The sequence below is a fragment of the Zophobas morio genome, unplaced genomic scaffold (assembly GCF_036711695.1).
Source record: "Zophobas morio isolate AGI-343-1 ecotype UQ-CSIRO unplaced genomic scaffold, CSIRO_AGI_Zmor_V1 ptg000030l, whole genome shotgun sequence".
NCBI lineage: Eukaryota > Metazoa > Arthropoda > Insecta > Coleoptera > Tenebrionidae > Zophobas > Zophobas morio.
The window spans coordinates 8,297,756-8,313,169 of NW_026972135.1; the positions used below are offsets into that span (position 1 = coordinate 8,297,756).

The following is a 15,414-nucleotide window of genomic DNA, read 5'->3' on the forward strand; positions in this document are numbered from 1 at the left end:
TTTTCGACTTCTCTAGATTTCAATATCTCGATTTTTTAAGTTCTGGTTTTCTCAATTTCTCAACATTTCAGTTGTGGAAATTTTTCAATTTTTTAATATTTTCAATTTTTGGATATTATAATTCTTTGATTTTCGATATTGCAATTCTTCGATAATTCGGTTTTTTTAAATCTCGATTTTTCGATTTTTTGACATCTCGGTTTTCAGTTTTGTGATTTTTCAGTTTTCCCATTCTTCAATTTTCCTTCGAATTTTCAAGTTTTCGATTTCGCGATTAATTGGTTTTTCTTTTTTCAACTTCTTTCAATTTTCTAGTTTTTGAAATCGTCAATTTTTCAGTTTTTCAGGTTTTTGATTTTTCAATTTTTTAAACTTTCGATTTTTCTATTCTTAAATTTTTGGATTTCTGATTTTTTCCAAATTTTAGTTTAGGGATTTTTCAATTTTTCTTTGATTTTTCGATTTTTCAATTTATCGATTTTTTGATTTTTCAGTGTTTCGATTTCATTTCTGAAGTTTGATTGCTCAGTTTTTTTTTTCGTACTTTTTCCATGTTTGAGTTTTGGGATTTTTCAATGTTTCGATTCTTTAATTTCTCTTTGATTTTTAGATTTTTCAATTTTTCCGATTTTCCAATTTATCGATTTTTTGATGTTTCGATTTCAATTCTGCGATTTTTCAGTTTTTCGATTCTTTAATTTCTCTTCGATTTTTCGACTTTTCGATTTCTTGATTAATCGATTTTTGAATTTTTCGATTTCCCGATTTCTCCTTTTTTGAGCTATCAATTTTTTAGTTTTTTAAATCGTCAATTTTTTAGTTTTTCTGGTATTTGATTTTTCAATTTTTCGATTCTTTTAAGTATTCGTTTTTTCAATTCTTTAGTATCTTCGATTTTTTTATTTTTCAATTATTGATTTTGTGATTTTTTAATTTTTTAGTTTTTCGTTTTTCCAGTTTATCGATTCTTCGACGTTTCGATTTTTCATCTTCTCTGTTTCTAGATTTTTCAATTTTTCGAAGGTTCGATTTTTAGATTTTCCGATTTTCCCAACTTCTAGATTTCCAGATTTTTTGATATTTCATGTTTTTGATTTTTCAATTTTTTAAATTTTCGTTTTTTCAACTTTTCGTTTTTTTGATTTTTCAGATTTTCGATTTCTTAAGTTTTTGATGATTTAGTTGTGGAATTTGCAATTTTTGGATTCTTTAATCAATCCTTTTTTTTTATGTTCCGATTTCTCTAGTTTTCACTTTTTCGGTTTTTTTCAGTTCTTCGATTTTCAATTTATTTAATTTCTTTTATTTTTCCATTGTTTCTATCATTTTTATAATTTTTCGTTTATTCGGTTTTCAAATTTTCAATGTTTGATTTTGAATTTCCTCGATTTAATTTTTAAAATTTCTCAGTTTTGCACTTCTTGGATTTCTCAATTATCCGATTTTTCGAGTTTTTTAATTTCATATATTTCGATTTTACAATATTTCGTTTTGTCCATTTTGCAATTTTTTCGATTTTTAAGTGTCTCAGTTTTTAATCTTTCGATTTTTCAATTTTTAGATTTTCATTCCACTCTATTTCGGTTTTTCTTTTTGCTTAAAAACGTTGAAAAATCGAATAATTAAAAATTGAAAAACTAGTTAAATTTGGAAAAATTGAAACATTGAAAAAGGAAAAATTGGAAAGAAGTAAAAATGAATCGAATCGAAAAATTGGGAAGCCCAAAAATTGTTAAATGGAAAAATTGTAATGTCGAAAACAACAATTGAAAAACAAAAAAATTCTAAAATCATATGAAAATGAAAACTGGAAACTCGAAGAAATTCGAAAAATTTCGGAAAAAGGTCAAATTGAGAAAACAACGATTTTAAAATCGGACCATTGAACAATCGAAAAATCGAAAAAATAAAAAAAAAATGAAAAACCGAAAAGAAAAATTGCAAAATTTCAAGATTTTTCAAAGAAGCGGATTTTGTTGGGCTGTTAATTATTTGAACTATAGGTGGGAAGAGTTAATGAGAATAAAGGTTTCATTGTGATCAGTGTTTGTCTGAAAAATAACTTAAGGCCAATAAACAGATCTAACTAATCTCATGCATATCGAACATCGTTCTTGTGACCACTACTGCTAATAAACCCAACCCCTAATGAAAATCCGTTCCTTCCCCAATCTAACTTCATTAAACATTCAATAATACCATCCCAAAATATTTGCCTATTGGAAATTGCATCCCCTTCCCATCCCCCTCCCCTAACTCCAATCCCAATATCAAAGCCCGTAATTACAAAACATCAAAGAAACGTGATTTCTTAAATTGCTTCGTGAACTCGACGTCGTAATTTCAATTCCTAATGAGATTCTTACCTTGAAACCTTGGACTTGTAGCGCGTCAAGCCACCGGCGTTGAGAAAACTGCCCGATCTCGGTATCGTCACTTTCGTCAGAATGTCTCCCGAATTCTCCTTCGTCCTCAACGTGTTCTCCTCCTCGACTTTCCTCGCGTTTGGCACATGCTTCAGACCCTTGTTGGTCCCCTCGCTCATCACCTGCTTGATTTCGGCGGTGATTTGCCTCTGCTCCCGGCTCATGAAGGTGTTGATTTTGTCGGAGAAGGTTTTCGGCTTGATTTGGGGCGGTTCGTCGGGTTTGGGCTCGAGTTTGACGGGCTCTTCGTAGGGCAAGATGGCGTCGAAGTCTTCGGGGGTTTTCGGGGCACGCCGGGATTTTGTGCTCTTCTTGGGGTTCTTCTGGAGGAGGGGCTGCGTCTCGCAAGTCTGAAGAAAAAATTTTGAGATGATATTGCATATTTCTTTCACAGGACTTACATCCAAAGCTTCGTTTTCACTGGTGATGGAACTGGCGGTACTTCGTTTCTTCCTTGGTGGTCGTACTGGTGTGATGCTCGATTTTTCGTTAAAGGTGCTTGATGCGGCTGACATGCACGTGATTCCGTTCCTACTTTTGGGTTTTTTTTCTTTCGATTTCATGTGTGCCATTAGGGATTTGTACAATGTTGCTGCTATCACAATTGCGTCTTCTGACGTTTGACACACGAATCTGAAAAGTGTTGTTTAGTTTTAGTTCTTGTGTCAATAATATTTGTCTACAAAATTGAAATGTTGATAACTCGTATTATTAAACTGATCTTTGAGGGAAATGAAACGGCAGTTACTTTTTTAAATGGAATACTCTACATGGTGGTACTTCCCGAGAGTAACCTAGGAAAGTATTGTAATGGGGTCCGATTTTATACATTCTGAACGCCGTATTTTATGAACAAAGGAGGCCGTGATTTATGAAAGACGAACGCCGTACTTTATAAGCCATTACCGCCGAAATTTTTATTTTTATTAAAGAAAGATTGTAAATTCCAACTGTTGTACTTTTAATGTAGAATTCTTATACAGGGGATTGATTTTATTGATCAAACCAAGAACGGTTTAGTTCATTTTCCTAAAATGTTGAGAATGTTGTACTTCACTGAAATATTGCAAACGTTTTAAGGTCATCGGAAGCATGGTAAATCGCTATATTTATCCGTTCATACTTATGGTTTGTTAATACGTGTTGAATTTTTATCGTAGATATCGAATTTTTGGAAAAAAAAAATTACACTTTTCGATTTTCCGCATTTTCGATTTTTCGATTTGGAATTACTCAACATTTAATTTTTCAATTTTTTGAGATATAAGTTTTGGGATTTTTCAGATTTTTGATTCTTCAATTTTTCGTTATTTCACTTTTGGAATGTTTCAATTTGTCAATCCGTCAATTTCTGCGTTCTTCAAATTTTCGATCTCTCGGTTTTTTAATTTGTCTATTTCTGAATTTTCCGACATTTCAGTTTTATTATTTTTCACTTTTTCAATTTTTAATTTTTTCATTTTCCCAGTTCGTGGCGCTTCTAAATTTTTTATTTCAATTCTCATTTTCTCGGCTTTTCGATGTTTCGATTTTTCGAGTTCTAGATTTCTCGATTTTTGGAGTTTTTAAATTTTCGATTTTTGAGTTTTTCGACTTTTCAGTTTCACGCTTTTCGATTGGGAGTTTTGGGAGTTTTCAATTTTTCGATTTGGAGTTTTGGGATTTTTCAATTTTACCAATTTTCGATTTTTTAATTTCTCCATTTCTCGTTTAATCAACTTCAGGATTTTCGATTTTTCAGTTTTTGAATTATTCAGTTTTTCTGGACTTCAAATTTTAGATTTCCGGATTTTTTAATTTGTCTATTTCTCAGTTTTCCGTTATTTCAGTTTTACGACTTTTTAATTTACCGACTTCTAAATTTTTCAATTTTCCAATTCTTGGGCTTTCTAAATTTTTGATTTTTCAATTTCTCGATTTTTCGACGTTTTGATTTTTCGATTTTTCAATTTTTAATCTGTAACTTTTCCATTTTTTGATTTCTAGATTGATCAATTTTTTGATTTTCTCGTTTCTTGATTTTCGATTATTGAGTTATCCAAGTTTTCAGGTCCTAAATTTTTAGTTTTGAGATTTTTCGATTCTTCAGTTCTTCGACTTTTCGGTTTGTCAGTTTTTCGATTCAATTTTTGGATTTTTTAATTTTTACATTTTTCAATTTCTCAATTTTTCGATTCCTCAATTTTTCGACTTTTTAAATTTTATAGTTTTCGATTTCTCGATTTTTAGTTCTTCAATTTTTACAATTTTTAAAGGTTTCAATTTCTGGATATCTCAATTTTTGGACTTCTTGATTTTAGATGTTTCGATTTCCCAATTTTTCGACATTTCAATTTTGGGATTTTTGAATTTCTCCATTTTTCGATTTTCTAATTTTATCTTTCGATCTTACGATTTTTTGATATTTCAATTTTTCGATTTTTCAAATTTTAGATTTCTCGATTTTTGTACTTCGATTTTTAAATTTTTTCCATTCCGCGATTTCATGGATTCTCGACCTGTCAATTTTCGATTATTCAATTTTTCAAGTTTTCAGGTTTTTGATTTTTCAATTTTTCGATTTTTTAAATGTACGATATTTCAACTTTTCGTTTTTTTTATTATTAAACTATTAGATTTCTCATTTTTTTTATATTTCAGTTTTGAGATTTTTCGATTTCTGGATATTTCGATTTTTCGTTTGGTCAATTTTTCGATTTTTTAAACTTTATATTTTTCAACGTTTCAATTTCTCGATTGTTCGACTGCTCGATTTTAGGTATTTCGATTTCCCAATTTTTCAACATTTCAATTAGAGATATTTCATCTTCTCGATTTTTCAGTTTTTCGATTTTTTAAAAGTTACATTTTCCAATTTTACAATTTTTTGATATTTCAATTTCTCGTTTCTTAAATTTTTTATTATTTCAATTTCTCCAATTTTCGACTTTTCGATTTCTCGACATCTTGATTTTTCGGTTTTTAAACTTTTTCGACATTTAGATTTCTCGATTTCTCAATTTTTCATTTTTTCGATTTCTCAATCTTTCCATATTTCAAGTTTGGAAATTTTTAAATTTTTCGACATTTTGATACTTTTTTAAATTGTCAACTTTTCGACTTTCCGATTTTTATATTTTTCGATCTATTTCTGGATTTTTCGACACTTCCAAGTTCCGGTTTTTCGATTTCACGCCTTTTCAGTTTCTCGTTTCCTCAATTTTTCGATTTTTCAATTTTTAGTTTTTTCGATTTTCGAAAAATCAAAAAATTGAAAAATCCAAAACTTAATTTTTCACTTTTTCTATTTCTGAATCTTTCGATATTCAGTTTTGCGATTCCTCAAATTTTCGATTCTTAAATTTTTCTGCGATTGTGCGAGCTTTCAATCTCCCAATTAATCGATTTTTCAGTTTTTCGACTTTTCGATCCCGCGATTTACAAACTTTTCGATTTCTCGTTTTTAGATTCTTCAATTTTTCGATTTTTCAGGTTTTTGAATTTTTCAATTTTTCGATTTTTTGATTTTCCATTTTTCGACATTTTCAATGTTTTGATTTTGCATTTCTTCGATTGCTCAATTTTGCAATGTTTCAGTTTTGGAATTTTTCACCTTTGGGGTTTTTCAATATTTCGATTCAATTTTTCGTTTTTTCGACTTTTCGACATTTCAGCTTTTTCGGTTTTTAAACTTTTTCGAGTTTTGGATTCCTCGATTTCTCAGTTTTTCAATATTTCTACCTTGGGAATTTTTCAATATCTGGATTTGTAAATTCGACATTTTAATTTATCGATTTTTCAAGTTTTTTTTCCATTTTTTGATATTTCGACTAATCGATTTATCGACTTTTCAATTTCTTGATTTTTGGCTTTCCGATTTTTAGATTTTTCGAGTTTTCAATAACCCGATCAATCGATTTTTTAGTTTTTCACCTTTTCAGTTCCTCGATTTACCAAATTCCTGATTTCTCATTTTTAGATTTTTCAAGTTTTTGTTTATTCAATTCTTCGGTCTCTCAATTTTTCGATCTTTCGGTTTTGGAATTTCCCAATTTTTCAACATTTCAATTAGAGATTTTTCATATTCTCGATTTTTCAGTTTTTCGATTTTTGAAAAGTTACATTTTTCGATTTTACAATTTTTTGATGTTTCAGTTTCTCGTTTCTTAAATTTTTTAATATCTCAATTTCTCAAATTTTCAATTTTTCGATTCTCGACATCTTGATTTTTCGGTTTAAACTTTTTCCACATTTAGATTTCTCGATTTCTCAATTTTTCACTTTTTCGATTTCTCAGTTTTTGCACATTTCAAGTTCGGGAATTTTTCAATTTTTGAAATTTCAATTTTGGGATTTTTCAATATTTCGGTTCGATTTTTCGATTCATCAATTTTTCGATATTTTAATTTTTCAGTTTTTAGATTTCATATTTGTCGATTTCTCAATTTTTCGATTTTCAGTTCTTTACGTTTTTATTTTTCAATTTTTTGACTTTTCGTTTTTAAACGTTTCGATTTCCCAATTTTTCGACATTTCAATTAGGGATTTTTTAATTTCTCGATTTTTCAGTTTTTCAATTTTTTAAATGTTACACTTTTCTATTTAACGATTTTTTTGATATTTCAATTTCCTATTTTAATTTTTTTTTTTTTAATATTTCAATTTTTCGATTTTCAACTATTCGAGTTCTCCACATCTCGGCTTTTCGGTGTTTAAATTTTTTGAGTTTTCGATTCTTCGATTTCTCAATTTTTCAATATTTCGACTTTGGGAATTTTACAGTTTCTGGATTTTTAAATTATTCAACATTTTAGTTTATCGATTTTTTATGTTGTCGATTTTTCCATTTCTTGGTTTCTCGACTAATCGATTTGTCGACTTTCCGATTTCCCGATTTTTCGGCTTTCCGATTTTTAGATTTTTGGAATTTTTTGTGTTTTCAATCTTCCGATTAATCGATTTTTCAGTTTTTCTAATTCTAAATTTCTCATTTTTAGATTTTTCAAGTTTTGAATTATTCAATTCTTCGACTTCTCAATTTTTAGATATTTCAGTTTTGGAATTTTTCAATTTTCCGATATTTCAGTTTTAGAATTTTCCCAATTTCTTGACTTTTCGATTTTCCAGTTATTCAATTTATCGATTTTTTGACTTTTCAATTTTCCGACTTCTCAATTTTTCGATGTTTCAGTTTTGTGATGTTTAAATTTTTGGATTCTTTAATTGTACTCTGATTTTTCGATTTTCCAGTTTATCGATTTTTCGATGTTTCGATTTCAGTTTTTGAATTTTTCAATATTCCGATTCAATTTTTTGATTTTTTCATTTTTCGATTTTTCGACTTTTCGACGTTTTGATTTTTCATCTTCTCGAGATCTCGATTTTGTAATTTTTTCCTTTTTCAATTTATGGATTTTTTAAATTATCGATTAAAACTACTCAATTTTGCACTTTTTGGATTTCTCAATTATTCGTATTTCGGATTTCTTGTTTTAATATTTCGTTTTTTCATTTTGCAGTTCTTCGATTTTTAAGTTTTTCAATTTTCAATCTTTCGATTTTTCAATTTTTCGTTGTTACAGTTTTTCAAGTTCCTATTTTCCAACTTTTCGTATTTTCCAATTTTTACATTTTTCAAAGCTGTCGTTCTGTACTAAGTATTTCGTTTTTTCTTTTTGATTTTTCAATTTTACAATTTTGCAATGTTTTAATTTTTTTCTTTGATTTTAAAATTCTCCCTTTTCTATTTTTCGATTTTTCAATTTTTTGAATACCCAAACTTTTGATTTTTAGTTCTTCAATGTTTCAGTTTGGGGATTTTTCAATTTTTCGATTTTTCCATTTCTTGGTTTCTCGACTAATCGATTTGTCGACTTTTCGATTTCTCGATTTTTCGTCTTTCCGATTATTAGATTTTTCGAATTTCCTATCGATTTTCGAGTAAATTTTTCAATTTTTCGCTATTCAGTTTTGGGATTTTTCAATTTTTCCATTCTTTTTCTTCTTTTTTTCTTCTTCGATTTTTCGAGTTTTCAATCTTCCAATTAATCGATTTTTCAGTTTTTTAACTTCTCGATTTCCCATTTTTAGATTTTTCAAGCTTTTAATCATTCAATTTTTCGACTTCTCAATTTTTCGATGTTTCAGTTTTGGAATTTTTCAATTTTTCGATATTTCAGTTTTGGAATTTTGCAAAATTTCGGTTCTTCCATTTTCCAATTTCTTGACTTTTCAATTTTTCGAGTTCTCAATTTTTCGATGTTTCAGTTTTGTGATGTTTAAATTTTTGGATTCTTTGATTGTTCTCTGATTTTTCGATTTTCCAGTTTATGGATTTTTCGATGTTTCGATTTCAGTTTTGGGATTTTTCAATATTCCGATTCTTCAATTTTTTGATTTTTTCATTTTTCGATTTTTCGACGTTTTGATTTTCCATCTTCTCGAGATCTCGATTTTTAAATTTTTTCCTATTTCAATTTATCGATTTTTTAAATTATCGATTAAAATTACTCAATTTTGCACTTTTTGGATTTCTCAATTATTCGTATTTCGGATTTCTTGTTTTAATATTTCGTTTTTCCATTTTGCACATCTTCGATTTTTAAGTTTCTCAATTTTCAGTCTTTCGATGTTTCAATTTTTCGTTTTTACAGTTTTTCAAGTTCCTATTTTCCAATTTTTCGTATTTTCCAATTTTTACATTTTTCAAAGTTTTCGTTTTGTACTAAGTATTTCGTTTTTTTTTGATTCTTCAATTTTAAAATTTGCATTGTTTTCATTTTTTTCTTCGATTTTCAAAATTTACCATTTTTTTATTTTTCGATTTTTAAATTTTTTGAATTCTCAGTTTTTCGATTTTTGATTTCTAATAGTTCTAGTTATAATTTTAACTAGAATTTTTTTGCCAAACTTTTATATATATATAATTTTATTTTTGCACACCTTGTATAACATCAATTTTTTTTTTCACATCTGTCCGTTTAAATTTTGTTTGCTTGCAATCTTTTTATTTCGCTAAAACGGTATTTGTCACTTAATGTCAACATAATTTAGTGAACAGCATAACTTACTCAACTGGCCTAAGAAACTGATAACACCAACAGCTTTATGCGTTTTTATATTCTTTGCATGTGTTATTCATCTGTCGTCCGAAAATAAGAATTTATTAAAATCTTGGAAAAGAAGTCTGTACATTGTGTTTAAATTTTTTATAAACTATCGAGATACTGTAATGAAATTATAAAACAAGAAAGCGAATTATTTTTAAATAAAATTAGTTATAGAAGTAAATTTTACAATAAAATGTATCTAAATACCACCGTTTCTAATACATTTCAGCGCCTATTAATTAAGATCTTTCATAGTGACAAAAATTGCATCGCGCAATTGCATTATCCTTTTTCCACAACAATAATTTGCATAATTTTGTTCCGTATTTGTAAATGTCAATTAGTAAATTGCAGCCAAGTCGCTAAATGACGCAACTTTACGCTTAGAAGACTTGAGAAATAATTATTATTAGTTGATAAAAATCCCCATTTCCCACTTACCCGTGACATTCCAGTTGCTTCTGAATCCCAATCTTCCTCATCACAACCGCAAACAATGGTGAATGCGCCTCCTTGGTAATATACTTCCTTTCGTTATCACTCAACTCCCTAAACAACGCCTTCTTGTCAATATTATCAGGATCCGTAATCAGCGGCAAAAACGCATACGTCTTCACCTTCTGACTCTCCTGTATCACAAATTTCACAGCCGACCAAACCGCAATAGTCGGAAAGGAATTCAGCTGCTCCAGATCACCCTTCTCCCCTTGGTACTGCACCTTCAACCCATGACTCGAGATCTCCAGCCTTCCCGTCAGAGCTTTCTTCGCCTTAGTGGTCTTCTTGTAGGCGAAGTACAAGTCCTTGAGGGGGGTCTGCAACCCCGCCAAGCTGGTCACTTTTTCGGTCAGACCGACGGAACCCAGATAGTCCACGGAAAAAGAGTGGACGCTCCCGTCAGAGAGGGCCACTCCGGTGTCCTTGGCCACGTCCGTGAACATCTTCTCTATGCGTGCTTGCACGCTGTTCTTGGTGTTGGAACTGGAGTCGCTTTCGAACATGGAGTCTATTTTTTGCTTGTAGATGGAGTAGACGCTTCCGGTGTCGCCTTGGTCCTCCATTAGCCTGAAGCCTTGGGAGTTGGTGCTGCTGCGGCTGTGGATGCTGGGGTTTTTGGGCTTGGCGGCCAGGGGGGCGCCGATGGGAGGGACCAGGGGCATGGGGGGCAAGGCGGGAGGGCGGGGGATGACGACGCTGTCCATTATTATCATGGTGGGAGTGTCAACTGGACCGGCGATCTGAAAAGGAGAAATACCAAAGTTAACTAATCGGTAGTTCATGTTGTAGTTTATGAATCCGTGTTGGATTTTTACCCTAGCTATCTAGATTTTTGTAAAAAATCTTGCGAACGTTTTAAGGTTACCGGAAATGCTTTGGTGAATTTTACCAACTCAGAGCTTGTCCACATGGTAATCCCATAGATTAATATAGATGCGACATACAGGCTGATTTTGCAAAACCACCCTTATTGACATTGGAGTTCTCACCCGCCAAAGACAAGCGCCAAATTTAAATAGTCGATGCCAATAAAAAAACTTTTTTCACTACAACTCGTCGCCTGAGAACTCGTTTGATCTACAGACCAGAGCGCGTTCAGGCCAATGTAGACTCTAAGCGTTCAGAGGCAATTTAGTTGGTTTGTACTATGTTTTCTGCGGAAATAGTTGTTTGGTCGGTTTTTATAACGACTAAGCGAATATTTTTGGTACATATTTAGATGATTTTACATATTTTGTTTAACTAAGAATTAATTCTTTATTTGTGTTTTATACTAGCAAAACGTCTTAAATTGAAAAGTGGTAAAACTGAAAACTGAAAAATAGAGAAATCGAAAAGGTTAAAATCTAAAATATATATCGAAAAATTAAAATGTCGAAAAACTGAAGAATCCAAAATCAAACATTTTAAAAATCCAGCAATTTAAGAATTCCCAAAATTGAAATGTTGAAAGATCGAGATATCGAAAACTTTTTTATATTGTGACTTTATTTCTTAGTATACATGGTATCCTTTGAACAACACGATACCTATGTTTTTAATGTCTTGTACAGAAATATGGATTTTGCAGTTAAGCTCCGCCCTCTTGGCTCACGACGAATAGAAAAATCATCACAATAGAGACAGGGTGGGTGGGGGGGCTACATTTTGCCTTTGTTTTTCTTAATATGTGTAGACTTATTTGTACAAGTAACTGAAAACATGTTTAAAATGGAAAATTTGTATAAGGAAATATCGATTTTGCAATCAAGCTCCGCCCCATAATTTCAGAATCCATATTTCGTGTAAAAATGTACCATAAGTTTCTTGGTATGAAAAGATGGCTATGTAGATTAAGAAAAAAAAATTCAAAATATAAGCCCCGCCCACCCGCCCTGTGTCTATTCTGGCGTTTTTTTATTGGTCGTAAGGCGAAGGGTGGAGTTTAATCCTAAAATCCCAAAATCTAAAAATGGAGAAGCCGAAAAATCGAGAAACCTAGGCATCGAAAAATTGGAAAACTCTAAAATCGAGAATTCGAAAAATTGAGACATCGAAAAATCGAAACATGAAAAGTTTGAGAAGTCGAGAAATCGAAATAGCCCATACGAAAAATTGAACAATCTAAAATTCGAAACGTCGAAATCTCGATAAATCGGGAAATTGAAAAATCGAAAATTTGAAAACAGAAAACACTAAAACCGAGAAGTCCAAAATTCGAGAAATAGAAACAACAAAAACCTGAAAAACGTAAAATTAAAAATATCGAAAAATTGAAAAGTGGTAAAATTGAAGAACTGAGAAATGGAGAAATCGAAAAGGTTAAAGTCTAAAAATATATATGAAAAATTATCGAAAAACTGTGAAGAATCCAAAATCAAACATTTTTAAAATCGAAAATTTGAAAAATCAAGCAATTTAAAGATTCCCAAAATTGAAATGTTGAAAAATTGAGATATCGAAAACTTTTTTTATATTGTGACTTTATTTCTTAGTATACATATTATCCTTTGAACAACACGATACTCGAACACATGTTTTTAATTTCTCGTGGAGAAATACGGATTTTGCAGTTAAGCTCCGCCCTCTTGGCTCACGACGAATAAAAAAATCATCACAATTGAGACAGGGCGGGTGGGCGGGGCTACATTTACCTTTGTTTTTCTTAATATGTGTAGACTTATTTCGACAACAAGTAACTGAAAACATGTTTAAAATGGAAAATTTGTATAAGGAAATATCGATTTTGCAATAAAGCTGGCCCCATAATTGCAAAATTCATATTTCCTCGTAAAAATGTACCTACTAGAAGTTTCTTGTTCTGAAAAGATGGCTGTGTAGATTAAGAAAAAAACAAGGCAAAATATAAGCCCCGCCCACCCGCACTGTCTCTATTCTGGCGATTTTTTTTTTATTCGTCGTAAGCCGAGGGGTGGAGCTTAATCCTAAAATTTAAAAATGGAGAATCCGAAAAATCGAGAAACCTAGACATCGAAAAATTGGAAAACTCTAAAATCTAAAAATCGAAAAACCGAGACATCGAAAAATCTATTAATTGAAGAATTGAGACATGAAAAGATTGAGAAGTCGAGAAATCTAAGTAGTCCATACGAAAAATTGAACAATCGAAAATTCGTAACGTCGAAATCTCGATAAATCGGGAAATTGAAAAATCGAAAAATCAAAAATTTTAAAACTCTAAAACCGAGAAGTCCAAAAACCGAGAAATAGAAACAACAAAAAACTGAAAAACTTAAAATTAAAAAGTGTTAAATTGAAGAACTGAAAAATGAAGAAATCAGAAAGGCTAAAATCTTAAATATATATCGAAAAATTAAAATATCGAAAATCAAACATTTTAAAAATCCAAAAATCTAGAATTTAAAATATCGAAAATTTGAAAAATCAGCAATTTAAAAATTACCAAAATTGCAATGTTGAAAATCGAGATATCGAAAACTTTTTTTACATTGTGACTTTATTATACATAGTATTATTTGAACAAGTGGATACTCAAACACATGTTTTTAATTTCTTATAAAGAAATAAGTATTTCGCAGTTAAAAAAATCATCACAATTGAGATTGGGTGGGTGGGCGGGCCTAAATTTGGGTTTTTTGTTTTTAATATCTATAGACTTCTTTTCCCAACATGAAACTTAAAACATGTTTTTTATTTTTCGTATAGAAATAAGGATTTGCAGTTAAGCTTCGCCCTCTTGCTTCATGGAGAATAAAAAAAATCATCACAATAGAGATAGGGCGGGTTGAAATCGTAGTAACCCAATGGATTTTTTTCGGGAAAATATTTTGGAAACACTGTGTTCTATTTTGTATGAATTTTTAAATGTTTTGTGACAATTTTTGTATGATATTAACAGTGAGAAAAAAAATTAAAAATAAAAATAATCGAAAATTCGAAAAATCGAGATATCAATAATAATAGAAAAATCAAAACATTGAAAAATCGTAATATCGAAGAGCTGAAAATCGAAAAATGAAACATCAGAAAATTGAAAAAATGTAAAATTCAAAAATCAAAAATTTAAAAACCGAATAATGAAAAATCGAGAAATCGAAACCCCCAAATTTAAAAAATCGGATAAATCGAAAGACTGGAAAATCGAAAAACCGAGAAATCGAAAAATCGAAAGATCAAGAAATCGTGGAGTCGAAAAGCCGAACAATTGAGAAACCGAAATAGGCCAAAATCGAAAAATCAAAAAGTTAAAAATTGAACAATTTATAAATCGAGAAATTGACAATCAAAATATCGAAAAATCCAAATCTCGATAAATCGAGAAATCAAAAAACTCAAAAATTCGAAAAATTGAAAAATGGAGGGACTGAAAGATCAAAAGAACGAGAAATCGAAAAGTGATGAAGTCGAAAAATCGAAATATAGATGTTTCAGTTTTGGAATTTTTCAGTTCTTCGATATTTCAGTTTTGGAATTTTTCAAAATTTCCGTTCTTCCATTTTCCAATTTCTAGACTTTTTTCCAGTTTACCGATTTTTCGATGTTTCGATTTCAGTTTTGGGATTTTTCAATATTTCGATTCTTCAATTTTTTGATATTTTCATTTTTCGACGTTTCGACGTTTCGATTTTTCATCTTCTCGATTTCTAAATTTTTCAATTTCAAAACCAAAAGATCAAGAAATCGTGGAGTCGAAAAGTCGAACAATTGAGAAACCGAAATAGGCCAAAATCGAAAAATCGAAAAGTTAAAAATTGAGGAAATTATAAATCGAGAAATTGACAATCAAAACATCGAAAAATCCCAATCTCGGTAAATCGAGAAATCAAAAAACTTAAAAATTCGAAAAATTGAAAAATAGAGAGACTGAAAAATCGAAACCTTAAAAAATCGTAAAACCGAAACATTGAAAAATCGAAATATCGAACAACTGAAAATCGAAAAATCAGAAAATCAAAAAAATGTTAAATTCTGAAATCTTAAATTAAGATTTAAAAACCGAAAAGTCGAAAAACTGGTAAATCGAAAAACCGAGAAATCGAAAAATCAAAAGATTAAGAAATCGTGGAGTCGAAAAGTCGAACAATTGAGAAATCGAAATAGGCCAAAATCGAAAAGTTAAAAATTGAACAATTTATAAATGGAGACATTGACAATTAAAATATCGAAAAATCAAAATCTCGATAAATTGAGAATTCAAAAAAATTAAAAATTCGAAAAAATGAAAAATGGAAAAACTGAAAGATCAAAAGAACGAGAGATCGAAAAGTGATGAAGTCGAAAAATCGAAAAATAGTGAAATCGACAAACAAAAAGTTAAAAGTTGAAAAATTGGAAAAACGGAAAAATCAAAAAACGAAAAAATGGAAAACTGGAAAAACTGAAAACCGAAATAGGCCAAAATAAAAAATTGAAAAACTGATAAATCGAAAACCTGAACAATC

At 30.1% G+C, this 15,414-nt stretch overlaps 1 protein-coding gene across 2 annotated transcripts in view; it reads right to left on the bottom strand.

Moving 5' to 3' along the window:
- The window catches only part of LOC135138021 (uncharacterized), a 127,293-nt gene that overhangs the window by 11,630 nt on the left and 100,249 nt on the right, over positions 1-15,414 (bottom strand). For both annotated transcript variants that reach the window (XM_064067841.1, XM_064067840.1), the window contains exons 2-4: positions 9,956-10,752; positions 2,828-3,059; positions 2,367-2,776 (exon numbers count right to left, since the gene is read on the bottom strand). In XM_064067841.1, coding sequence (XP_063923911.1) covers positions 2,367-2,776; positions 2,828-3,059; positions 9,956-10,725 — 1,412 coding nt within the window. In that variant the 5' untranslated portion in view covers positions 10,726-10,752. The remainder of the gene's footprint in view (positions 1-2,366; positions 2,777-2,827; positions 3,060-9,955; positions 10,753-15,414) is intronic.